The sequence below is a fragment of the Scyliorhinus canicula genome, chromosome 3 (genome assembly GCF_902713615.1).
Source record: "Scyliorhinus canicula chromosome 3, sScyCan1.1, whole genome shotgun sequence".
NCBI lineage: Eukaryota > Metazoa > Chordata > Chondrichthyes > Carcharhiniformes > Scyliorhinidae > Scyliorhinus > Scyliorhinus canicula.
In genome coordinates this window covers 105,101,567-105,127,548 of record NC_052148.1, presented here as the reverse complement: position 1 = coordinate 105,127,548, position 25,982 = coordinate 105,101,567, and the positions used below count along the sequence as shown (strand labels likewise).

The window sequence follows — 25,982 nt, the reverse complement described above, 5'->3', positions numbered from 1 at the left end:
TTCTCTGTTCCTACACCCGTTTTAAACATTTCCTAACCAGTTTGTATTGCCCATCTTAATTACTCCCTCCAAAACGCATCTCTATATATCTCTACATTAAATTGTGTCGCTCAATTTCACTCGTCCCATTATTTCGCTTGGAGTCTGTCCTCATTGATGAATCATTAGAAATGGAGCCACCTTTTCTGGGTCCTCACAGCACTAGTATAAATTAAAACATTTGTGTGTACTATCCATCATTTGCCGATATGCAAGAGGGCAACATGGTGGCGCAGTGGTTAGGACAACAGCCTCACGGTGCCATGGACTTGGGTTCAATCCCGGCCCCAGCCCTGGGTCACTGTCCATGTGGAGTTTGCACATTCTCCCCCGAGTCTGTGTTAGTCTCACCCCTACAAACCAAAAAGATGTGCAGGGTAGGCGAATTGGCCACGCTAAAAAAGAATTGGGTACCCTTTAAAAAAAGAATTAATTCACTGATATGCACTTGCAAGCTATTTTGTCATGTACAGAAAAGTTGGATCATGTTATGCTTTTTGTAATAAAACATATTGCACACCTCTACCTATTCAGGATATACTGCTATATATCCAATGAAAAGCAGACATTTTCTAAGACTGCCAACAAATCAATACTTAATACTATGGTTTTTTCAAATGTTAGTTATGAAAATAAATTCTTATTTACAGAATGTGCTTATCTTAACAAAAAACATTAAAACACTTCTTCCTTTACAGGTGCCCAGAAACAAGAAGTAGTTTGTAAAAGATTAGATGACAATTCCATTGTCCAGAATAGTTATTGTGACCTTGACAGTAAGCCACCAGAAACTCAGAGAGCTTGCAACAGTGAACCGTGTCCACCAGAGTAAGTTTGCAAATCTTTTCGATATAACTTTGTGCACCGTGGGAACAATAACAGTGTTTCCCTCTGCAGCAATTTAAATGAGCAGAAACTGACTTATGGAATACGTACCTTGGGCCAGAATTTGACGTGTGTACAATCTATAAGATGCCGTGCATACCATCTATAAGATGCCATATGTACCATTTCTAAGATGCCGTGTGTACCATCTACAAGATGCATTGCAAGAACTCACCAAGGTCCCTCCACCGGTACCTTCCAAACCAGGGACCACTACCACGTAGAAGAACAAGATCAGTAGTTACCTGGGAACACAAACACCTGGAGGTTCCCCTCCAAGTCACTCACCACCATGGCTTGGAAATATATCGCCGTTCCTTCATCGCCAAATCCCTCCCTAACAGCACAGTGGGTGTATCTACACCTCAGGGACTGCAGAAGTTTAAGAAGGCAGTTCACCACCATCTTCTGAGGAGCAATGAGGACTGAGCAATAAATACTGGCCTAATAGAGATGCCCACATCCCGTAAATTAATTTTAAAAATGGCCTTTTATTTCCATTAGTGGGAAAATGTGAACCTGTCCACTTTGACAGGAAAAATATAAAAGCAACATATGATCTAAATGGAGAGAGGTTACAGATCTCTGAGGCACAGAGGGATCTGGGACTTCTGGTGTATGAATTCCAGAAAGTCAGTCTGTAGTGACAGCAAGTAAATAGGAAGGCAAATAGGATGTTGTTCATTGTGAATACAAACATAGTAGGTTGTGCTAGTCGTATGGTGCATTGGTGAGACCACATCTGGAGTACTGTGTTCAATTTTGGTCTCATTATTTAAGAAAGGTTATGATTACATTATAATTATATTAGAAGCAGTTCAGAGAAGGTTCACTCGACTGATTCTTGGGATGAAGGGATAATTTATGAGGAAAGTTTGGACAGGTTGGTTCTGTATTCATTGGAGTTTAGAGTCAAAATCTTAAAGCACAAGGGGCAGCATCATGGCGCAGTGGGTTAGCCCTGCTGCCTCACGGCGCCGAGGTCCCAGGTTTGATCCCGGCTCTGGATCACTGCCCGTGTGGAGTTTGCACATTCTCCTTGTGTTTGCGTGGGTTTAGCCCCCCCCCCCCCCCCCCCCCCCCCCACCCAAAGATGTGCAGGGTAGGTGTATTGACCATGCTAAATTGTCCCTTAATTGGAAAAAATAATTGGGTACTCTAAAAAAAAAATTTTTTAAGAATCTTAAAGCACAGCAAGAGGCCCTTCCGCCCATCGTGTCTGTTCCGGCCAACAATAACCTATCTATTCAAAACCCATTTCCCGCACCTGGTCCACAGCCTTGTATATTATGGCATTTCAAGTGCTCATTTAATGTTTCTTAAATGTTGAGGATTCCGGTCCCTACCACCCTTTCAGGCAGTGAGTTCCAGAGTCCTACCACTCTCTGTGTGAAAAGAATTTTCCTCAGATCCACTCTAAATCTCTTCTCCATTACCTTAAATCTGTGTCTCCTGGTTTTTGACCTCTCTACTAAGGGGAACATTTCTTCCTAGCTACCCTATCTATGTCCCTCATAATTTTGTACACCTCAATCAGGTCCCTGATCAATCTTTTCTACTCTAAGGAAAACAACCCCAGCCTAACCAGCCTCTCTTCATGGCTGAAATTCTCCAGCCCAACAACATCCTGGTGAATCTCCTCTGCACCTTCTCTAGTACAATCACATCCTTCCTAAAATGTGGTGACAAGAACTGCGGACAGTACTCTAGCTGTCGTCTAATGAGCATTTTATACAGCTCCATCATAACCTTGTGCTCTTATATTCTATGCCTCAGCTAATAAAGGCAAGTGTCCCATATGCTTCTTAACCACCTTATCTACATGTACTGTTGCCTTCAGCGATATTTGGACATGCACCCCAAGATCCCCTGGTCCTCTGTACTTCCTAGCTTCATCACGTTCATTGTGTTACCCTTGCCCTGCTAATCCTTCCAAAATGCAATATGTCACACTTTTCAACATTAAATTTAATTTGCCACTGTTCTGCTCATCTGACCAGTCCATCTATACCGTCCTGTAATCCAAGGCTTTCCCTCTCACTATTTACCACACCACCAATTTTCGTGTCATCTGTGAACTTACTGATCGTACCCCCCACATTCACATCTAGATAATTAATGTACACCACAAAAAGCACAGGACAGCACCAATTCTTGCCATCCCTTTGTTCATCACCCTCTGCCCCCTGCAGCTAAGCTATTTTTGGGTCCAATTTGCCAAATTGCCCTGGATCCCATCAAGTTTACCTTCTTGATCAGTCTCCAATTTGCGACCTTGTCAAAAGCCATACTGAAGACCAAGTAGAGTACATCAACTGCACTATCCTCATCTACACACCTAGACACCTTCTCAAAAAATTTAAGCAAATTGTTAGACATGAACTTTCCCTGACAAAGCTATGCTGACAGGACCTCCCCAAGTGGAGATTAATTTTGTCCCTCAGAATTATTTCCAATAACATCTCTATCATCTATACTTATTGGGCTATAATTGGCTGTTTTTCCCAACTTCTGTTCTTGAGTAATGGTGCCACATTAGCTGTCCACCAGTCCTCTGGCACATCACCTGTGCTGGATAGGATTTGAAAATTAGTGTCAGAGCCCCTGTAATGTCTTCCCTTGCCTCACACAGCATCCTGGGAAATATCTCCTCTGGGCCTGGGGTTTTATTCACTTTTAAGCTGCTAACCCGCTCAATGCTAATCTGTTCAGTTATAACACAGTCCTTCTCCCTACTTTTTATACCTACATTGTTCTTCTCCACAGTGAACACAAATGCAAAATACTCTTTAAATACCTCACCTAGATCTATTGGCTCCACGCTCATGTTGTCACTTTGGTCCCTAATAGGCCCTACTCTTACCCTGGTTACTGTCTTTCCCTTAATATACTTATAAACACTTTATATTGCCTGCCAGTGGTTTTTCATGCCCCTCTTTGCTCTCCTAATTTCTTTTTTAAGTATCCCTGCGCCCCCCCCCCCCCCGCCCCGCCCTGCACTTTTTATACTCCCCTCGGGCATCCACTGTTTTGAGCTTTCTGAATCTGCCGTTAGTTTCCCTTTTTTTTTACTTATCCAATTCTGTATATCCCTTGATACCCAGGGTTCGCTGGATTTTTTTGGTCACACCCTTACCTTTGCAGGAACATGTTGGCTTTGTACTCTCTCTCTTCACTTTTTGAATGACTCTCACTGCTCTGACATGGATTTTCCTACAAGTCGCTGCTCCCAATCCAATTTGGCCAGATCCTGACTTATCTTATTAAAATTGGCCTTCTCCCAATTCAGAACCTTCATTTCAGGTCCATCTGCATAAATACCTTAAATCTTACCGAGTTTCAGGGTGTGATCTACCGGTCACATTGCACCTGAAAAACAACATGGTGCAGCGTGGTCAGTAGATGCCGGAAGACCCCGTTCCCGGGAGTTACCTAGCTTGCTACGCCTCACGAGATCTAATGCGTGGGAATCCTACCCATTGTGGGTTGGATCACTTTTTGGCAAATCTGCATATTAGAGCGAGACAGCTACTCTCACTTTAATATGCAGTTCCCTGAGCTAAGCAAGGCATTGGGATCTATCCCCTTGGAGACCTTGGGTGAGGGCTGTTCAGTACTGGTCCACACAAACCAGTGTTGACCAGTACTGAACAGAGACCAGATGGAACTGCACTGGTGGAGTTGTCCCAGGGAATCAGGGGAGCCCAGGTGCTTGCCCTCTGGGCTGAGTGGCACCCTGGCACTGCTTTCATCAGTGTGGCACCCTAGCACTGCCAGCCTGGCATCTTTGCACTGCCATATAGTGCCAGTCTGGCACTGCCAAGGTGCCTAGGTGGCACTGCCATGGTGCCAAGTTGCCATGTGTACATGAGGTGGCATGTGGGGGGCCCCTGAGGTCCCCCTTTTGGTGAATTGGGGCTTTGTAGGGGTTTGTGGGTCACCTCGGGGGCTCAAGAGATTGGGATATCATTTAAATAAGGCGTCCCAATCTCTCCCTACACTGAGGAGATCTAGCGAGTGGGAATCCTCAGTGCAAGAAACGGGTCTAAGCGCGGCCTCAGCCCCGTGTTCCCTACAGAGGCCCAGTTTCTAACCGGAGAAACGTTAGATAACGTTTTTTTGGTGATGCGAGCACCGGGAAACACGCAGCTAAATATGCTTGTTATGGGACTATGTTCCCATTTGGTTAGATCAGGTCCATGGTCACTTTTACCGAAATGATCCCCTACTTACACTTCTACTACGTGCTCAACTTTATCCTCTAAAATCAGGTCCAGAACCGCTGACTCTCTTAGAGAACTTTCTACGTGCTGGCTCAGAAAGCTCTCCTGGATGCACTTCAAGAATTGCGTCCCCTCTAAGCGGTTCATAGAACATAGAACATTACAGCGCAGTACGGGCCCTTCGGCTCTCGATGTTGCGCCGACCTGTGAAACCATCTGAAGCCTATCTGACCTACACTATTCCATTTTCATCCATGTGTCTATCCAGTGACCACTTAAATGCCCTTAAAGTTGGCGAGTCTACTACTGTTGCAGGCAGGGCGTTCCACACCCCTACTACTCTCTGAGTAAAGAAACTGCCTCTGACATCTGTCCTATATCTACCACCCCTCAATTTAAAGCTATGTCCCCTCGTGTTGGTCATCACCATCCGAGGAAAAGACTCTCACTGTCCACCCTATCTAACCCTCTGACTATCTTATATGTCTCTATTAAGTCACCTCTCAGCCTTCTCCTCTCTAACGAAAACAACCTCAAGTCCCTGAGCCTTTCCTCGTAAGACCTTCCCTCCATACCAGGCAACATCCTAGTAAATCTCCTCTGAACCCTTTCCAAAGCTTCCACATCCTTCCTATAATGTGGTGACCAGAACTGCACGCAGTACTCCAGGAGCGGCCGCACCAGAGTTATGTACAGCTGCAGCATGACCTTGTGGCTCCGAAACTACTGATAAAGGCTAGCACACCATATGCCTTCTTAACGGCCCTATTAACCTGGGTGGCAACTTTCAGGGATTTATGTACCTGGATGCTGAGATTTCTCTGTTCATCTACACTACCAAGAATCTTGCCATTAGCCCAGTACTCTGCATTCCTGTTACTCCTTCCAAAGTGAACCACCTCACACTTTTCCGCATTAAACTCCATCTGCCACCTCTCAGCCCAGCTCTGCAGCTTATCTATGTCCCTCTGTATCCTATAACATCCTTCAGCACTATCCACAACTCCACCGACCTTCGTGTCACCTGCAAATTTACTAACCCATCCTTCTACACCCTCTTCCAGGTCATTTATAAAAATGACAAACAGCAGTGGCCCCAAAACAGATCCTTGCGGTACACCACTAGTAACTGAACTCCAGGATGAACATTTGCCATCAACCACCACCCTCTGTCTTCTTTCAGCTAGCCAATTACTGATCCAAACCGCTAAATCACCTTCAATCCCATACTTCCTTATTTTCTGCAATAGCCTACCGTGGGGAACCTTATCAAACGCCTTACTGAAATCCATATACACCACATCAACCGCTTTACCCTCATCCACCTGTTTGGTCACCTTCTCAAAAAACTCAATAAGGTTTGTGAGGCATGACCTACCCTTCACAAAACCGTGTTGACTATCACTAATCAACTTGTTCTTTTCAAGATGATTATAAACCCTATCTCTTATAACCTTTTCCAACATTTTACCCACAACTGAAGTGAGGCTCACAGGTCTATAATTAACAGGGTTGTCTCTACTCCCCTTCTTGAACAAGGGGACAACATTTGCTATCCTCCAGTCTTCCGGCACTATTCCTGACGACAAAGACGACATAAAGATCAAGGACAAAGGCTCTGCAATCTCCTCCCTGGCTTCCTAGAGAATCCTAGGATAAATCCCATCTGGCCCAGGGGACTTATCTATTTTGACATTTTCCAAAATTGATAACACCTCCTCCTTTTGAACCTCAATTCCATCTAGCCTGGTCGACTGAACCTGAGTATTCTCCTCGACAACATTGTCTTTCTCCAGTGTAAACACTGATGAAAAATATCCATTTAACGCTTCCCCTATCTCCCCTGATTCCACACACAACTTTCCACTACTATCCTTGATTGGCCCTAATTTTACTCTAATCATTCTTTTGTTCCTGATATACCTATAGAAAGCCTTAGGGTTTTCCTTGATCCTATCCGCCAACAACTTTTCGTGTCCTCTCCTCGCTCTTCTTAACTCTCCCTTTAGGTCCTTCCTGGCTAACTTGTAACTCTCAAGTGCCCTAACTGAGCCTTCATGTCTCATCCTAACATAAGCCTTCTTCTTCCTCTTGACAAGTGCTTCAACTTCCTTAGTAAACCACGGTTCCCTTGCTCGACAACTTCCTCCCTGCCTGACAGGTACATACTTATCAAGGACACGCAGTAGCTGTTCCTTGAAAAAGCTCCACATTTCGATTGTACCCATCCTCTGCAGTTTCCTTCCCCATCCTATACATCCTAAATCTTGCCAGTTCAGTCTTTGCCTATCCCAATTAATATTGGGGAAGTTGAAATCCCCGACTATTATTACCCTTTGTGTTTACACTTCGCTGAGATTTGCATACATATATCTGCTCTTTTCTTTCTCCCTGACTGTTTAGGGGCTATGGTACACTCTTAGCAAAGTGATTGTCCCCTTTTTTGTTTTTAAGTTTCACCAATTTGGCCTCCACAGTAATTGTGTCCATATACACTAACATTACACTACCTCTTTACACACACACTCCCTTCCACCTCGCCTGAAGACTCTATACCCTGGCATATTCAGCTGCCAGTCTTGCCCTCCCTCAAGCATGTCTCTGTGATAGCAATAATATCATACTCTCATGTGTTAATCAACACCCTTAGTTCATCAGCTTTACATATAAGACTTCTTGCATGAAAATAAATGCCATCCAACCTTACCAAATTCCCTTGTGCCTTAACATGTCTCTCTTTGCTCTGCTTTCTAGACTAATTTGGTTTTACTTTTATGTTTGGCTGTGCACCACCAGCTGCTGCATCTCCTGTCCAACTGGACTATTCCTGCTCCTAGTTACACTAAAAAAGGTGGGACAGTAAGTTGCAATGAGGAAATAAAAAATTTACAAATGGACTTGATAGGTTAGGTGAGTGGGCCAAAAATTTGGATAAGTGTAAGGTTATCCATTTTGGTCAGAAAAATGGAAAGGTAACTTATTATCTAAATGGGGAGAGACTTTGGGGTGCTCCGATGCAGAGAGATCTGGGTGTCCTCGTGCATGAATTACAGAAAACTAATATGCGGATACAGCAGAAAATAAGGAAGGCAAATGTAATTTTGGCCTTTGTAGCTAAACAGATAGAGTATAAAAGTAGGGAAGTGTTATTGCATATGTACAAGACATTGGTGAGTACCTGGAGTACTGTGTTCAGCTTTGGTCCCCTTATTAGAGGAGGGATTAGAAACAGTTCAGAGGACGTTTACTAGATTGATTCCAGGGGATTGTCTTATGAAGAGAGATTGAGCAATTTAGGCCTATACCCTGGCGAGTTTAGAAGAATGAGAGGAGATCTAATTAAGGTATATAAGATGATAAAAGGTATTGACAAATTACACGTAGAGTGGATGCTTCCTCTTGTGCGGCAATCTAGAATGAGAGGTCACAGTCTTAGGATAAGGGTTAACAGATTTAAAACAGAGATGACAAGGAATGACTTCTCTCAAAGGGTTGTGAATCTGTGGAATTCACTACCCCCAGGGTGCGGTGGATTCCGGGAAATTGTGTAAATGTAAGGAGGAGATCGAGAGATTTTTTTTTTAATAAACATTTTATTGAGGTATTTTTTGGTATTATAACAACACAATAAACAATGTACATGAAACTATAAACATAGTGCAAAAGCCATCTCCCTCCCTTACAGGTCCCCCCTTTATTAACCCCCTACTCTAAGCTAAACTAACCCCCCCCCCCCCCCCCCCCCCCCCTTCTGCTGACGATTAATTTTCCGCAAAGAGGTCGATGAACGGTTGCCACCTCTGGGCGAACCCTAACAGTGACCCTCTCAAGGCGAACTTGATTTTCTCCAAACAGAAAAAGCTAGCCATGTCCAATAGCCAGGTCTCTGACTTCGGGGGCATTGAGTCCCTCCAAGCTAATAGTATCCATCTCCGGGCTACCAGGGAAGCAAAGGCCAGAACGTCTGCCTCTTTCTCCTCCTGGATTCCCGGGTCTTCCGACATCCCGAAAATCGCCACCTCTGGACTAAGCGCCACTCTTGTTTTTAACACCGTGGACATGACATCTGCAAACCCCTGCCAAAATCCCTTAAGCTTTGGACATGCTCCCACATGTCTCCATCATTGCCCCTAGACTCTCAGGGCCGCCGCTACCACGGGGCTGGTGGAGTACCGTGCCGGCGGGAATGGCAGAGGCGCAGTTACTAATGCCCCCAAACTGGTGCCCTTGCATGAGGCCGCCTCCATACGCTCCCATGCCGACCCCTCCCCCACTACCCACTTCCTGATGAGATGGACAGATTTTTAATTCGCAATGGGTTCAAGGGTTATGGGAATGGGCAAGAAAGTGGAGTTGAGGCCAAAGGGAGACCAGCCATGATCATATTGCATGGCGGAGCGGGTTCAAGGGGCTGAATTGCCTATTCCTGCTCCGAGGTCTTATGTTCTTATTCATATGTTCCTATATTTGTATCGTTGTCATGCTTAGGGTGGGATCCGCCGGTCGCACCTGCCCGAAGACCAGAAATTCCAGCCTGAGGTCAATGGACCTTTACAGGGTTTGTGTCCCGCCCGTGGCAATCTTGTGGTGGGCGGGGCGGAAGAATCCAACCTTTAAACTCTGAGATCTGAACTTCCTTCCATAAATCCCTCCACCTCTTTACCTTCTCAAAATATCTAATGGGTCATGGTTTTAGTCACCTATCCGTATATTTTTCAATACAGATCCATGCCAAATTTTATCTAATTGCACTCTGGAGAAGCACCTTGGAATGTTTTAGTATGTTAAAAGCGCTAAATAAATGCAATTGCTTGTTGTTGTGAATAAAGAAAACACTTGAATGTATCAGATTTCACAGTGAGAATGTGCCAGATAGGTTTCCGTGAGCCCTGAAACCTATCTGGCACAAGAATGGTCTGTTCGGATACTCTGATAACTTGCTTACCTGGAGAAAATTCATACTGACGAGACATTTGTTGAGCTAAAAGAAGTGGTTATTCATGTAGGCCTAGATTCTCCATTCGGGAGTCTATGTTCCCCCCCACCTGGAGGTGAATCGTTTCGGGTTTGAGCTTGCAGTGCCCAGACACGATTCACATTCCCTTGCCATGCAAATTAATGGCGGGGATCACAAGGGTTTCCACTCAATGGCGACCTGAGAGCGAGGTCCGGCGACTGGCACCCTCCCCACAGCAAGCAGATTCTGTACCCCCCTCCCCCCTGACCAGTAGGGGGATCCACATCACCTCCATCCCACATGAATTGTTGGGTAACCCCACACAGAGCGCACAAATGAGTGCGACCCAATCCCCTCCACCGATCCCACCCATGTCCCCCACCATGTGACCCCCCCATCAGACCCCCCCCCAACAGTGACCCCCATCAGAGGCCCCCTCCTCACCAGAGACCCCCTCCATAACAGTGAACCCATCGATCGGAGAACCCCCCCATAACAAGGAGCCCATATATCAGAGAACCCCTCCCATTACAAGGAACCCCCCATAGCAGTGACCCCTCCATAGTAGAACCCCCCCCCCCCCCTTATGGGAGAGACCCCCCACAGCAGAGGATCCCCGATAACAAGGAATCTCCTCACAACAGGGAAATCACATATCAGAGAGCCCCCGAAGCAGAGACCGCCCCATCAGTCACCCCTCCCTGGAAGCTAAAGAGCAGACCAGACAGAAACAGTGAAATAAAATCACTGCCTTTTCACTCACCTGTGCCCTACACCTGCTGCCCCAGACAGTTGTCTAGAAAGCAGCAGCTGTAATTTAATAGACAGCCAAAACCACACTACAGGCTTTAAATCCCCTGAGATCCTTTGATCTGCAAGACTTATATTCATTTCAAAGAGCAATAGGTTTTGGTAGCCTGTAATTGAAGCTTCCAGACAGCCATATGTCTGGATTGTTTATTTTCATCGCCCTTCACTTTTGAATACATCTCAACAAGCCTGCTTTGAACCTAGCTGCAATGTTGAAACATATAGCTATGACTGGCAGGCCATTATGACATTAAAAGCAGTTAAGTGCTTTCTGCTGTGAAAAATATAAAGTGAAAGCACTTAACTCTGAGATGTTCTCTGTTCTGGGGGAATCTCTATTATGGGGGGATTCTCTGTTATGGGGATTCTCTGTTGGGGGTTCTCTGTTATGGGGGATTCTCTGTTATGGGGGTTCCCTGTTATGGGAGATTCTCTGTTGGTGGATTCTCGGTTATGGGGGATTCTCTGTTATGGGTGAGTCTCTGTTATGGGGGATTCTCTGTTATGGGGAGATTCTCTGTTATGGGGGTTCTCTGGTATGGGTGAGTCTCTGTTATGGGGGATTCTCTGTTATGGGGGATTCTCTATTATGGGGGTTCTCAGTTATGGGGGTTCTCTGTTATGGGGGTTCTCTGTTATGGGGGTTCTCAGTTATGGGGGTTCTCTGTTGGGGGGTTCTCTCCTGGGGATTCTCTGTTGGGGGGATTCTCTGTTAGGGGGGTTCTCTGTTGGGGGGGTTCTCTGTTGGGGGGTTCTCTGTTGGGGATTCTCTGTTGGGGGTTCTCTGTTATGGAGGATCTCTGTTATGGGGGGTTCTCTGTTATGGGGGATTCTCTGTTATGGGGGATTCGCTGTTATGGGGGGTTCTCTGTTATGGGAGATTCTCTGTCATGGGGGGTTCTCTGTTATAGGGGTTCTCTGTTATGGGAGATTCTCTGTTATGTGGGATTCTCTGTTATGGGGGGTTCTCTGTTATGGGGGGTTCTCTGTTATGGGAGATTCTCTGTTATGGGGGGTTCTCTGTTATGGGAGATTCTCTGTCATGGGGGTTCACTGTTATAGGGGTTCTCTGTTATGGGAGATTCTCTGTTATGTGGGATTCTCTGTTATGGGGGATTCTCTGTTATGGGGGGTTCTCTGTTATGGGAGATTCTCTGTTATTGGGGATTCTCTGTTATGGGGGTTCTCTGTTATGGGAGATTATCTGTTATGTGGGATTCTCTGTTATGGGGGTTCTCTGTTATGTGGGTTCTCTGTTATGGGAGATTCTCTGTTGGGGGATTTTCTTTTATGGGGGATACTCCGATATGGGGGGTTCTCTGTTATGGGGGAGTCTCTGCTGTGGGGGTTCCCTGTTATTGGAGATTCTCTGTTGTGGGGGATTCTCTATTATGGGGATTCTCTGTTATAGGGGGTTCTCTGTTATAGGGGGTTCTCTGTTATGGGAGTTCTTGTTATGGGGGATTCTCTGTTGTTGGGGCGTTCTCTGTAATGGCCATTCTCTGTTATGGGGGTTCTCTGTTTTGGGCGTTCTTTGTTATGGGGAAATCTCTATTATGGGGGATTCTCTGTTATGGGGGTTCCCTGTTATGGGGGGATCCTGTGTTATGGGGTTCTCTGTTGGGGGTTCTCTGTTGGGGGCATTCTCTGTTGGGGTTCTCTGTTGGGGGGATTCTCTGTTGGGAGGATTCTCCATTGTGGGGGTTCTCTGTTATGGGGGAATCTCTATTATGGGGGATTCTTTGTTATGGGGATTCTCTGTTATGGGGTTCTCTGTTTTGGGCGTTCTCTGTTATGGGGGGTTCTCTGTTATGGGGGTTCTCTCCTGGGGATTCTCTGTTGGGGGATTCTCTGTTATGGGGGATTCTCTGTGGGGGGGGGTTCTTTGTTAGGGGGGGTTCTCTGTTATGGGGGGTTTTCTGTTATGGGAGATTCTCTGTTATGGAGGTTCTCTGTTATGGGAGATTCTCTGTTATGGGGGGTTCTCTGTTATGGGGGGTTCTCTGTTATGGGAGGTTCTCTGTTATGGGGTTCTCTGTTATGGGGGATTCTCTGTTATGGGAGATTATCTGTTATGGGGGTTCTCTGTTGTGGGGGATTCTCTGTTATGGGGGATTCTCTGTTATTGGAAATTCTCTGTTATGGGAGATTCTCTGATGTGGGGGATTCTCTGTTATGGGGATTCTCTGTTATGGGGGAGTCTCTGTTGGGGGTTCTCTGTTAAGGGGGATTCTCTGCTGTGGGGGTTCCCTGTTATTGGAGATTCTCTGTTATGGGGGGTTCTCTGTTATGGGGATTCTCTATTATGGGGGATTCTCTGTTATTGGGGTTCCCTGTTATGGGGGTTCCCTGTTATGGGGGGATTCTCTGTTATGGGGTTCTCTGTTGGGGGGTTCTCTGTTTTGGGGGATTCTCTGTTGGGGGTTTCTCTGTTGGGGGGATTCTCTGTTGGGGGGATTCTCTGTGGGGGGATACTCTGTTGGGGGTTTTCTGTTTTGGGTGTTCTCTGTTATGGGGGTTCTCTATTATGGGGGGATTCTCTGTTGGGGGGGTTCTCTGTTGGGGGTTCTCTTATGGGGGGGGTTCTCTGTTGGGGGGTTCTCTGTTGGGGGTTCTCTGTGGGGGATTCTCTGTTGGGGGGTCTCTGTGTGGGGGTTCTCTGTTGGGGGGGTTCTCTGTTGGGGAGATTCTCCGTTATGGGGGTTCTCTGTTATGGGGGAATCTCTATTATGGGGGATTCTGTGTTATGGGGGGTTCTCTGTTATGGGGGATTCTCTGTTATGGGGATTCTCTGTTTTGGGTGTTCTCTGTTATGGGGGTTCTCTATTATGGGGGATTCTCTGTTATGGGGGTTCTCTATTGGGGGTTCTCTCCTGAGGATTCTCTGTTGGGGGTGTTCTCTGTTGGGGGATTCTCTGTTGGGGGGGTTCACTGTTATGGGGGTTCTCTGTTATGGGGGTTCTCTATTGGGGGGTTCTCTCCTGGGGATTCTCTGTTGGGGGATTCTCTGTTATGGGGGATTCTCTGTTGGGGGTGTTCTCTGTTGGGGGGTTCTCTGTTATGGGGGTTCTCTCTTATGGGGATTCTCTGTTATGGAGGATTCTCTGTTAGGGGGGTTCTCTGTTATGGGTGGTTTTCTGTTATGGGGGATTTTCTGTTATGGGGGATTCTCTGTTATGGGGGTTCTCTGTTATGGGAGGTTCTCTGTTATGGGGGATTCTCTGTTATGGGGGTCCTCTGTTATGGGGAATTCTCCGTTTTGGGGGTTTCTCTGTTATGGGGGATTCTCTGTTATGGGAGATTCTCTGTTATGGGGGGTTCTCTGTTATGGGGGAGTGTCTGTTGGGGGTTCTATGTTAAGGGGGATTCTCTGTTATGGGGATTCTCTGTTATGGGGATTCTCTGTTATGGGGGATTCTCCGTTATGGGAGATTCTCCATTATAGGGGTTCTCTGTTATGGGGGCTCTCTGTTATGGGGGATTCACTGTTATGGGGGATTCTCTGTTATGGGGGTTCTCTGTTATGTGGGGTTCTCTGTTATGGGGGGTTCTCTGTTATGGAGGATTCTCTGTTATGGTGGGTTCTCTGTTATGGGGGTTTCTCTGATATGGGAGATTCTCTGTTGTGGGGGTTCCCTGTTATTGGAGATTCTCTGTTATGGGGGTTCTCTGTTGGGGGGGGGGATTCTCTGTTGGGGGTTTTCTGTTTTTGGCGTTCTCTGTTATGGGGGTTCTCTATTATGGGGGGTTCTTTGTTGGGGGGGTTCTCTGTTGGGGTTTCTCTGTTATGGGGGGTTCTCTGTTGGGGGGGTTCTCTGTTGGGGGTTCTCTGTGCGGGATTCTCTGTTGGGGGGGTCTCTGTGTGGGGGTTCTCTGTTGGGGTAGGTTCTCTGTTGGGGAGATTCTCCGTAATGGGGAATTCTCCGTTTTGGGAGGTTCTCTGTTATGGGGGAATCTCTATTATGGGGGATTCTTTGTTATGGGGGTTCTCTGTTATGGGGGATTCTCCGTTTTGGGGGGTTCTCTGTTATGGGGGTTCTCTGTTATGGGGGATTCTCTGTTCTGGGATATTCTCTTGTTGGGGGTTCTCTGTTATGGGAGATTCTCTCTTATGGGGATTCTCTGTTATGGGGGATTCTCTGTTAGGGGGGTTCTCTGTTATGGGTGGTTCTCTGTTATGGGGGATTCTCTGTTATGGCGGTTCTCTGTTATGGGGGGTTCTCTGTTATGGGGGATTCTCTGTTATGGGAGATTCTTTGTTATGGGGGATTCTCTGTTATGGGGGGTTCTCTGTTATGGGGGTTCTCAGTTATGGGGGGTTCTCTGTTATGGGGGAGTGTCTGTTGGGGGTTCTATGTTAAGGGGGATTCTCTGTTATGGGGTTCTCTGTTATGAGGATTTTCTGTTATGGGGGATTCTCTGTTATGGGAGATTCTCCATTATAGTGGTTCTCTGTTATGGGGGTTCTCTGTTATTGGGGATTCTCTGTTATGGGAGATTCTCCATTATAGTGGTTCTCTGTTATGGGGGTTCTCTGTTATGGGGATTCTCTGTTATGGGAGATTCTCCATTATAGTGGTTCTCTGTTATGGGGGATTCACTGTTATGGGAGATTCTCTGTTATGGGGATTCTCTGTTATGGGGGTTCTCTGTTATGGGGGTTCTCTGTTATGGGGGGTTCTCTGTTATGGGGGGTTCTCTGTTATGGGGGATTCTCTGTTATGGGGGGGTTCTCTGTTATGGGGATTCTCTGTTGTGGGGGTTCCCTGTTATTGGAGATTCTCTGTTATGGGGGTTCTCTGTTGGGGGGGATTCTCTGTTGGGGGTTTTCTGTTTTTGGCGTTCACTGTTATGGGGGTTCTCTATTATGGGGGGTTCTCTGTTGGGGGGGGTTCTCTGTTGGGGGTTCTCTGTTATGGGGGGTTCTCTGTTGGGGGGTTCTCTGTTGGGGGTTCTCTGTGTGGGATTCTCTGTTGGGGGTCTCTGTGTGGGGGTTCTCTGTTGGGGTAGGTTCTCTGTTGGGGAGATTCTCCGTAATGGGGGATTCTCCGTTTTGGGAGGTTCTCTGTTATGGGGGAATCTCTATTATGGGAGATTCTTTGTTATGGGGGTTCTCTGTTATGGGGGATTCTCCGTTTTGGGGGGTTCTCTGTTATGGGGGTTCTCTGTTATGGGGGATTCTCTGTTCTGGGAGATTCTCTTGTTGGGGGTTCTCTGTTATGGGAGATTCTCTGTTGGGGGATTCTCTGTTATGGGGGGTTCTCTGTTATGTGGGGTTCTCTGTTATGGGGGATTCTGTGTTATGGGGGATTCTCTGTTGGGGGGATTCTCTGTTGGGGGGGATTCTCCGTTATGGGGGTTCTCTGTTATGGGGGATTCTCCGTTTTGAGGGGTTCTCTGTTAAGGGAGATTCTCTGTTATGGGGGATTCTCTGTTATGGGGGGTTCTCTGTTATGGGGAGTCTCTGTTGGGGGTTCTATGTTAAGGGGGATGCTCTGCTGTGGGGATTCTCTGTTATGGGGATTCTCTGTTATGGGGGATTCTCTGTTGGGGGGGGATTCTCTGTTCTGGGGGATTCTCCGTTATGGGGGTTCTCTGTTATGGGGATTCTCCGTTTTGAGGGGTTCTCTGTTAAGGGAGATTCTCTGTTATGGGGATTCTCTGTTACGGGAGATTCTCTGTTATGGGGGAATCTCTATTCTGCGGGATTCTCTGTTATGGGAGATTCTCTGTTATGGGGGATTCTCTGTTATGGGAGATTCGCTGTTATGGGGGTTCTCTGTTATGGGGATTCGCTGTTTTGGGGGATTCTCTGTTATGGGGATTCGCTGTTTTGGGGGATTCTCTGTTATGGGGGGTTCTCTGTTATGGGGGATTCTCTGTTATGGGGGGTTCTCTGTTATGGGGGATTCTCTGTTATAGGGGTTCTCTGTTATGGGGGATTCTCTGTTATAGGGGTTCTCTGTTATGGGGGTTCTCTGTTATGGGGGTTCTCTGTTATGGGGGATTCTCCGTTATGGGGGTCTCTGTTATGGGGGTTCTCTGTTACCGCTGCTAGCGGTTGACTGGAGCACCGCAAACGTATCGGCTCCGGGCACCGATTCTGTTTTTACCACACAAGGGATTCTCCACCACATTGGGCTCCCTGCTACTGGTGGCAGAGAATCTAGCCCATTATATACAGCGGGGTGGCACGATGGCACAGTGGTTAGCACTGCTGGCTTACAGCGCCAGGGACCCGAGTTCAATCCCAACCTCGGGTGAATACCTGTGTGGAGTTGGCATGTTCTCTCCGTGTCTGCGTGGGTTTCCTCCGGGTGCTCCGATTTCCTCCCACAGTCCAAAGATGTGCAGGTTAGGTGGATAAGAGGATAGGGTGGGGGAGGGGACCTAGTTAGGTTGTTCTTTCAGAGGGTCAGCACAGACAGAGTGGGGCGAATGCCCTCTATTGCACTGTAGGGATCCTATGGATTCTATTTTATTCTATTCAATGGGCATATGAGGATTTCTTTCGAAGACGTAGAAGGAATGCAAAGTAATATTCTTTGGTATATTCTGGTATATTCTTTAAAGAAGAGGGCTGACCAAAAAATTTGAAGTTGTAAGAAAGTGGTGTCAATCTGGTCTGGAAATAACGTTAACTTTTATAAGTAACAGAATAATTCTTGAGCATTGAGGACTAGTACAAGAGCTTGCACCTAAATAAAGCAGAAATAGGAGACTTCCAAGGAACATAAGAGACAGCTAGTGGGAATAATTTAAACCAGATAGGCAGCGGGGGAGGGCAGAGAGGAAATTAGATCCCAGACAAGACAGATCACAGGGTGGAAGGTAGTCAATACACACGTATGGGCACGCAGACTTAGAGACAAACAGGAGCCAGATTCCAGAACCAGACAGACATAGGGCCAAGAAAGGAAGCAAATCTATAATTAAAATATATATTCATGAATACTAGAAGCATTGGAGATGAGATGCTGGGACTGGAGGCTGTTGTAGCAGTAAGGGACACAATGTGATAAGAATATCAGAAACATAGTTGACCCTAGAGGGTTGTAATGAATACAGCATCCGTGAGTATAGTGACAGAAAAGAAGTAGCAGACAGGAAAGGGGGTAGTGCAGCCCCATATGTCAGAGATACAAGGGAGGTTAATGAAGTTGATCCTATGGGAGTTGAAAAGTTACAAAATGAATTCCTCTGGTTGGATATCGTTAATGTGAAAGACAAAACATGTTCGACCACTAGGTCAGAAAAAGATGGAAGACATTTTACTCTCTAAGCGATAAGGAAGGCGTGTGTAAACAGGAAAGTTACTTTACTGGGTGATTTCAACAATTTGGAAACACCCAAACAGTTTGGCGTCTGAGTTACATGATTGCTCCATGATCAAGTGTGTGCAGAAAACTATGGGAGACAGTGCATAAAGACTTTGTAAAGCTATGGGAAGTAACCATACAGCAAAGGAAATCTATGCCTTCATTAGAGGATTGTGACCACGCAAGTACCAAATTAATTGTGATCTGAGATCTAGAAACACAAAGGGCCAGGCACAAGGTTTTTAATTGTAAAGTGGCTACTTTAAAAGCAATGAAGAAACTGCTTGTGCAAGTTGATTGACAAGGCTTGTTCCATAACATTTCAACAGATAAGTGGAATATACATACTGCTGAACATGCAGGAGAAATACATGCCTAAGGTCAGCAAACTTAGACTAAACAAGCATGACCCTAACTCAGAAGCAAAATAAAGAGGAAGGGCAACCTGTATAAATAATACACAGAGGAAAGGACTGACTGGAATGAATGGTGGAACTTGGAGAAATATGTTAACAAGGTGGTCAGAGGGGTAAGAGAGGGACATGGAGAAAAATATAGCTGCAGACTGTAACATACATTAAGATTTCTTTTAATATTTCAATAATAAGAGGGCAGTCAGAGAATTGATAAGCACTCTCAAAGAAGCAAATGAGGCTGAAATAGAGGGTGTCAGTAAGATTTATTCCTCCAGATCTTCACAAGGGAAGACATGAGCAAAATGCCTCCCTAAGAGTAACCTAAATAAAATCAATGACTTTAATATAAATGGGGTGCAAATTCCAACAAACTAAATAGGCTCAAAACAAATGAAGCCCAAAGACATTATTTAACCCAGTATAATAAGAAAGTTCTGAATCACTAATGTACTCACTAGAGAGTTGAACAGGGGCGGGATTCACCATTCCTGAAATTGGCGATTGGGCGGAGAATCCCTTTTCACGTGCAAGTCAGGGGCGGTGCTTGTTTGACATATCCTCCGCCCCCTCGGAAATGGCATCATCGTGTCGCGCAGCGCACGCCTTTGGAACGGCATTGGAGCATCACCTGAAGGCCCTTCCCCGATGCTCCACCCACAATGAGCCGAGTTTGGAAACAGGTTACTTTGGTACCAACGTTCAGAAATGGTTGCAAAGCAAATGTAGGAAAATATAAACTGATTAGTCTTACTTGGTACCAAGCAAGTAGTGGAATGCATTATTAGAAATAAACTTGAGAATCATCTGTACAATAATAATCAAGTAAACAGCACAGATTCAGAAGAGGAAAATCTTGTCTGACAAACCTTTTGGAAGAAGTAGCCTCAGAAGTGAATCGTAGAAAAGTCTTTGACTTGATTAGCCGGGAGTTCTTGCAAACTCTTGCCCCAATTGCTCAACAGATAATTAGCTCTTTCTGCCATCAGACAGGGCACTCTCTGGCCTACATGTATTTAAAAAAAATATATATTTTTATTCTCCTCCTTTTTCACATTTTCTCCCAAACTTACACCCACCAACAATAAACAATAATCAGTACTGAATGCAATGTCAATCCCCATATCAATAACAGCAATCCCTTCCTCCCACTAAACCCCCAAACAGCATCCTGCATGTTAACATAAGCAAATAACAAAAAGGAATCAGGAATCATCCATAGTCACTACTAACACATACAGTCCCACACCCCCAACCTCCCAGCCACTCCCCCCCCGCCCCCCCCCCCCCAAAATGTTCGATGTAATCCAATTCTTGAAAGTGCACAATGAATAATGCCTATGAATTGTAGAAACCTTCCATCCTTCCCCTCAGTTCAAATGTTCAAATTTGACCTTCTCAAGAGTCAAGAATTCCAGCAGGTCCTCCCGCCACGCCAAAGCACAGGGTTGAGAGGTTGATCTCCATCCCAACGGTATCTGCCTTCGGGCGATCAACGAGGCGAAGGCTACAACATCTGTCTCTGCACCCATTTCCAACCCCGGCTGGTCCGACACCCCGAATATGGCCTCGTGAGGTCTCGGGTCCAGTTTCACGTGCGCCACTTTAGAGATTACCCTAAAAACCTCCTTCCAGTAATCCTCCAGTTTTGGACAGGACCAAAACATATGAACGTGGTTTGCGGGGCCCCATGCTCTTTATACCACCTTCAGCTGTATCGGCCCCAACCTCGCGCACGAGGTGGAGGCGTTCACCTCTCCCAACGCTTCCTCCCACTTTGCCTTGATCCCATCCAGCGGTGCCTTCACCTCTTCCAAAGTAGCCCTGTAAACCGCCATTACCCCCATCTCCAGGCCCCCTGTCGTGAGCACCTCCTCCAGCAATGTGGAGGCCGGCTCTACCGGGAAGCTCTGTATCTCCTTTCTGGCAAAATCACGAGCCTGCATGGATCTAAATATTTACCCCTGCTCCAGCCCATACTTCGTTCCGAGCTCCTTCAATCCTGCAAACTGACCCCCAAGAAACAAATCTTTTAATGTCCGAATTCCTTTCTCCTCCCATCTCCGAAAATGTCCATCCCGCTTCCCTGGCTAGAACCCACGGTTTCTCCGAATCGACATTTCCCTTGACCATGCCCCCAACCCCAAGTGCTGGCAAAACTGCCTCCAAATTCTCAACAAAGCTATTACTATCGGACTCCCTGAGTATTTCCCCGGGGACGTCGGGCGCGGTGCGGTTGTTTGTGCTCTCAATTCCGACCCACTGCACAAACTCTCCTGAATTCTGACCCACTGTGAGTCAACCCCTGTGATCCAGTTCCGCACCTTCTCCACATTTGCCGCCCAGTAATAATACAACAGGTTCAGAAGACCCAAACCCCCTGCCTGCCTTCCTCTCTGTAGTAGCATCTTTCTAATTCTGGCCACTTTCCCTCCCCGTATGAACAAGGTAATCATCCCTTCAATCTCTCTAAAACATGCTTTGGCAGGAAAATTGGTAGTTATTGGAAAATAAGCAGAAATCGCGGCAACACGTTCATTTTAACCGCCTGTGCCTGACCTGCCAGTGACAGAGGGAGACCATCCCAACTTGTCAGATCAGCTTTCACCCTCCCCACCAAACCAGAAATGTTGTACCTACCGAGCAACCTGCACTCCCAGGTATCTAAAGTGAGTCCCTGCCCTACGGAATGGCAGCCCCCCCACCTCTGCCTCACCCCTGGCCGAGACACCACAAAATATTCACTCTGTCTAGATTTAATTTGTACCCCGAGAAAGCCCCAAACTCCCAAAGCAGCTCCAATATTCCCCCTATTGACACACTCAGTTCCGACACGTATAACAACAAATCATTGGCATATAAGGTCACCCTATGCTCTATCACAGTGCTATCCACTTGTGCTACCGTGCTGCCCTTCCTGCAGGACATCCCTACCTAGTCCCATGGTGGAGAGAAAAGAAAAGTATTCCGAGCTGATGTTATCTAGCCTACCCGTATATCCAGACTCTTCAAATATTGCTTACAGTAAATTTTTATACAAATATTTCCAGACTTTAATTGTGTGGTTCGAATATGAGCAGTTTTATCATTTTCTTTGTGGATTCAGAGTAATTTCAAGATTTGGGTATCTATAAAAAATACAGGGTTCAATGGAAAGGGCAGGGGAGTGGGCCAAATTGAACTGGGGCGGTATTCTCTGATCCTGTGGCTAAGTGTTGACGCCGTTGGAAACGCCATTGAGAAGCCAGCACGTCACTGGAGAGGCCCACGCTGCTCCAGCTGCTGATCCTGGCGTTAACTGGGCGCCATGGAGTCCTCGCATGCATAGGGGCACCGGCGCCAATGTGCGCATACGCAGTGGCTCCCTTCTCTGCGCCGGCTCCGACGCAACATGGCGTAGGGCTAAAAGGACCGACGCAGAAGAAAGGAGGCCCCCAGCCCGAGAGGCCGGCCCGCCAATCGGTGGGCCACTATCGCGGGCCAGGCCACAACAGAGCCCCCCCCCCCCCGTATTTGATTCCCCCATCCCCCCACAGGTCACCCCCGGACCCTTCCCGCCGGCTTAGAGAAGGTTAGAACGGCACCGGCGGGACTCGACTTTTTTGTTACGGCCGCTCGGCCCAATCCGGGCCGAAATTTGTGGGGGGGGGGGCTAGAGCAGGCCCTAGAGCAGGCCCCGACCAGCGTTGCGCCGACCATGCCGGTGAGCGGAGAATCGCATCCCGGCGCCGGGAGGCGTGGCGCGATTCACGCCGGTTGCGGCGATTCTCCGGCCCAGCACCGGGCTGAGAGAATCCCGCCCCAGATCTTTTGAAAAGGTGGCACAGGCCTGAAGACTGCATGGGCCCCAGTGCTTTATAATTCTAAGCTTATCTTTTTTGACTTTCAGATGGTTTATTGGAGATTGGTCTGAATGCAGCAAAACATGCGATGGTGGAATGCGTATACGAACTGTACTGTGCATTAGGAAAATTGGTCCCTCTGAGGAAGAAACCCTAGATGACAGCCACTGCCTAACACACAGGCCTATTGAGAAAGAGCCCTGTAACAACCAGTCCTGCCCACCACAGTGGGTTGCACTGGATTGGTCAGAGGTACAGACAACAGAATGCTTCCTTACGATTGCATATCTGCTTATTCTGTTCAAACATGTGATTTTACTACTAGTACTTTAATTGCAAGTATAAATTCCTGTTAGTTTAAGAAAAAGACAAATAAGAACTATCGTTTTAACATTATTGCTGAGTAATGAGTCTCACATGTGCTTATGTTGGACCCTGAACATTCTCTGCAGGGTGTCTGGTGAAAAGGACAATTTATGAGTGAAATTTCTATGGATACAAAAAAACGTACTGTCATCTGATATTCTGCATCAATTATCAAAACATTTCGGGGCCTATTTTCATGACTTGCAGACATGTAATAGCATTTACAGATTTTTAGAATTAAATTTTTACTTGTGTGTTTTCCTTTGCACTTGCCAAATATTTACAAAAAATAATTTTAAGGACGTATAGTACGTTGTCTGAGCATCACTTTCTTTATGCATTTATTGAGATGCAGGATACTGGTTGTAAAGTAAACCTTTTCACCTCGGCGTAAAGAGTTAGCTCAACCTTCACCTCAGTAAGACAGCACCAGATGAGTGAAGTGAATTGTCCACTCCCTTCAGGAAAAGTTTACTGGTGCGACAGAGATCATAAGCTCATTTCAACATATGGGCACTGAATTTCCTCAGCCAGCCTGGTCTCCTGATGGTTTTAGTGGGGAAGACTGGGGGTTCCTTTGGTTGCTGAGGCATTAATGTGAGTGGAAATCGGGACAACTTTGAGTCTCTCCCCTATTTTCTTTGTGCCTGGGGTTTCAATAGGTAAAGTAGGTCAGGAGGGACAGTTGTTTTATTTTCCCCCTTTCAGGTAGTGTCACAGGAAAAACAAATAGGATTAATACGATGATTCCACACATCGGAGCTCTTGGATTGGTGACAGTGATATACCATATGCCCACATGAAGGCAGTGGCAGTGCGGTCTGCCAAAACAGAATAGTCAGCAATCCTTACATCACCTGACCACAAAGGCTGACCGACTGGCTGGGTTTTTGGGCTGGCCAACAATGCAATTACCTGTCCTCCCACCCAGAGGGTGCCACTTGTACTAATATAGGTGTCCACCTGTTGGTCAGGCTTTTCAAATTGTAGTGCCGAACAGGAGACATTCCACTGTTGGTGTGGGAATGAAATAGGGACCACCAATTATCAGCACCACCGAGTACTGTCCACGTTTCAAAAAGTACATGGTGACTGGTCCTAAATAGATGTAATTTGTCTTATCTTCCAGCCAGCCATGTTAGTGACCTCTTCAGTCATAAATATGTTGGGATGGATTTCTGAATGGTATGCACATTTGAACAATGCTGAGATCTGTACTGTGTTTTGCTTATCCAATCACTGACCATTAAAGTTCAGTTTTAAAAGAAATTGGAAAAAGCTAATTAGCATGGAGGCCTGCCTGATAGTTAAATACATTTAAAACAAATAAATATTTTCATTGTCCTCCTTTTTCACATTTTCTCCCAAATTTACACCCACCAACAATAAACAATGTCAATCCCCATATCAACAACAGCAATCTCATCCTCCCACCGAACCCCCAAACAGCAGCCCCCATGTTATAGCTACCCTCTACTCTATCCACTACTCAGCCAATCTTTGTGTCATCTGAAAATCTCCCAAACATGCCCCCCACGTTCACATCCAAATCGTTAATATACAATGCAAATAGTATGGATCCCAACACTAGCCCTGTGGAACACCACTTGAAACAACATTTGCAAGGTCATCCATCGACTATTACTCTTTGTTTCCTGTTACTAAACCAACTTTTTGTCCAGTTTGCCACATTGCCCTGTATCCCATGGGCTTTAACTTTCTTTTACCAATCTGCCCTGTTGGACCTTGTCAAAAGCCTTGCTGAAATCCATGTACACCACATCCACTGCACTGCCTTCATCAACCCTTCCTGTTATTTCCTCAAAATTGTGAGGCAAGAATTTCCTTTAACAAATTCATGCTGACTATCAATGACTAGTTCATGCCAATCTATGCGACAAATAATCCGATTGCTCAGGATTGATTCCACTAATTTGCCCACCACTGCCGTAAGACTAACAGTAAGGTAAAGTCAACATAGAAGATAGGAGCAGGAAGGGACCATTCAACCCTTCGAGCCTGCTTTGCCATTCAACACGATCATGGTCGATCATCCAACTCAATAGCCTAATCCTGCTTTCTCCCCGTAACCCTTGATTCCATTCACCTCAAATGCCATATCCAGCTGCCCCTTGAATGTATTTATCGTCCCAGATGACCATAAGCTTTTGAGGGGGAGAGCTGCCTCGTGGTGGTTTAACCTGAGGATCAATTCACCTCAGGCGAGGGGCAAGGTTGAGAAGACAGGGCCTTCATGAATAACCAACGTTAGACTAGCTGGCCTATAATTGTTGACATTTCCTTTGATCCCTTTTTAAACATTGGAACTATGTTTGCATTTCTCCAGTCCTCTGGTACCTCCCTTATTTCTAGTGAGCATTGGAAAATCATCCTCAGAGTCATATCTCCTCACTGAATTCGTCAGCAGCCTTGAAACAATCCATCTGGCCCTGGCGACTTATCAACTTTCAAAGATTCCAACCCTTTGAGTACTTTCTCTCTATGATTATCCCGTCCAGTATCCCGCAGTGTTCCTCCTGGACTACTATATCTACATCATACCTTTCCTTTGTAAACTCAGAGACAAAATATTAATATAAAACCCCCCCCCCCCCCCCCCCCCCCCCCCCCCACCCCTCCCCACAGCCTCTGCATCTACACCAAGTTCCCTTTATTCATTTCTGATAGGACCACTTTTTCCTTAACTAACCCGCTACCCTCTAATATATTATTAAACATATTTGGGTTTTCTTTAACTTTACTTGCTGATGATTTTTCATGCCCTCTCTTTAATTTCCTTATTTCCTTTTTGACTTCGCCCCTGCACTTCCTGTACTTGTCTAGGCTATCTGCAGTGCTTAATTCTTTGTGCCTAATGTACACTTTCTTTTTCAGTTTGATCTCCCCCTGTATTCCTCTAGACAACCTGAGGGTCTAGATTTGGCAGTACCACTCTTATTTGTGGAATCGGACATGTCTATTTTATATATTTAGGATCTCAATTTTTAGTGCTTCCCACTGGTTTTCCACTGGATTCATCCTCTAGCAGGGCTGTCCAACCCACCCCCAGCCCATGCACACAAAACATGCCAGCTGGGCAGTGCCAGGTATACACCCAGAAGGCACTG

The 25,982-nt window shown here is 46.2% G+C and overlaps 1 protein-coding gene across 1 annotated transcript in view; it reads left to right on the top strand.

Annotated features, from left to right (window-relative positions):
• The window catches only part of adamts6 (ADAM metallopeptidase with thrombospondin type 1 motif, 6), a 429,889-nt gene that overhangs the window by 389,693 nt on the left and 14,214 nt on the right, over positions 1-25,982 (top strand). Inside the window, exons 21-22 of the mRNA XM_038791039.1 lie at positions 738-867; positions 22,536-22,740. Of these exons, the coding sequence (XP_038646967.1) occupies positions 738-867; positions 22,536-22,740 (335 nt within the window). The remainder of the gene's footprint in view (positions 1-737; positions 868-22,535; positions 22,741-25,982) is intronic.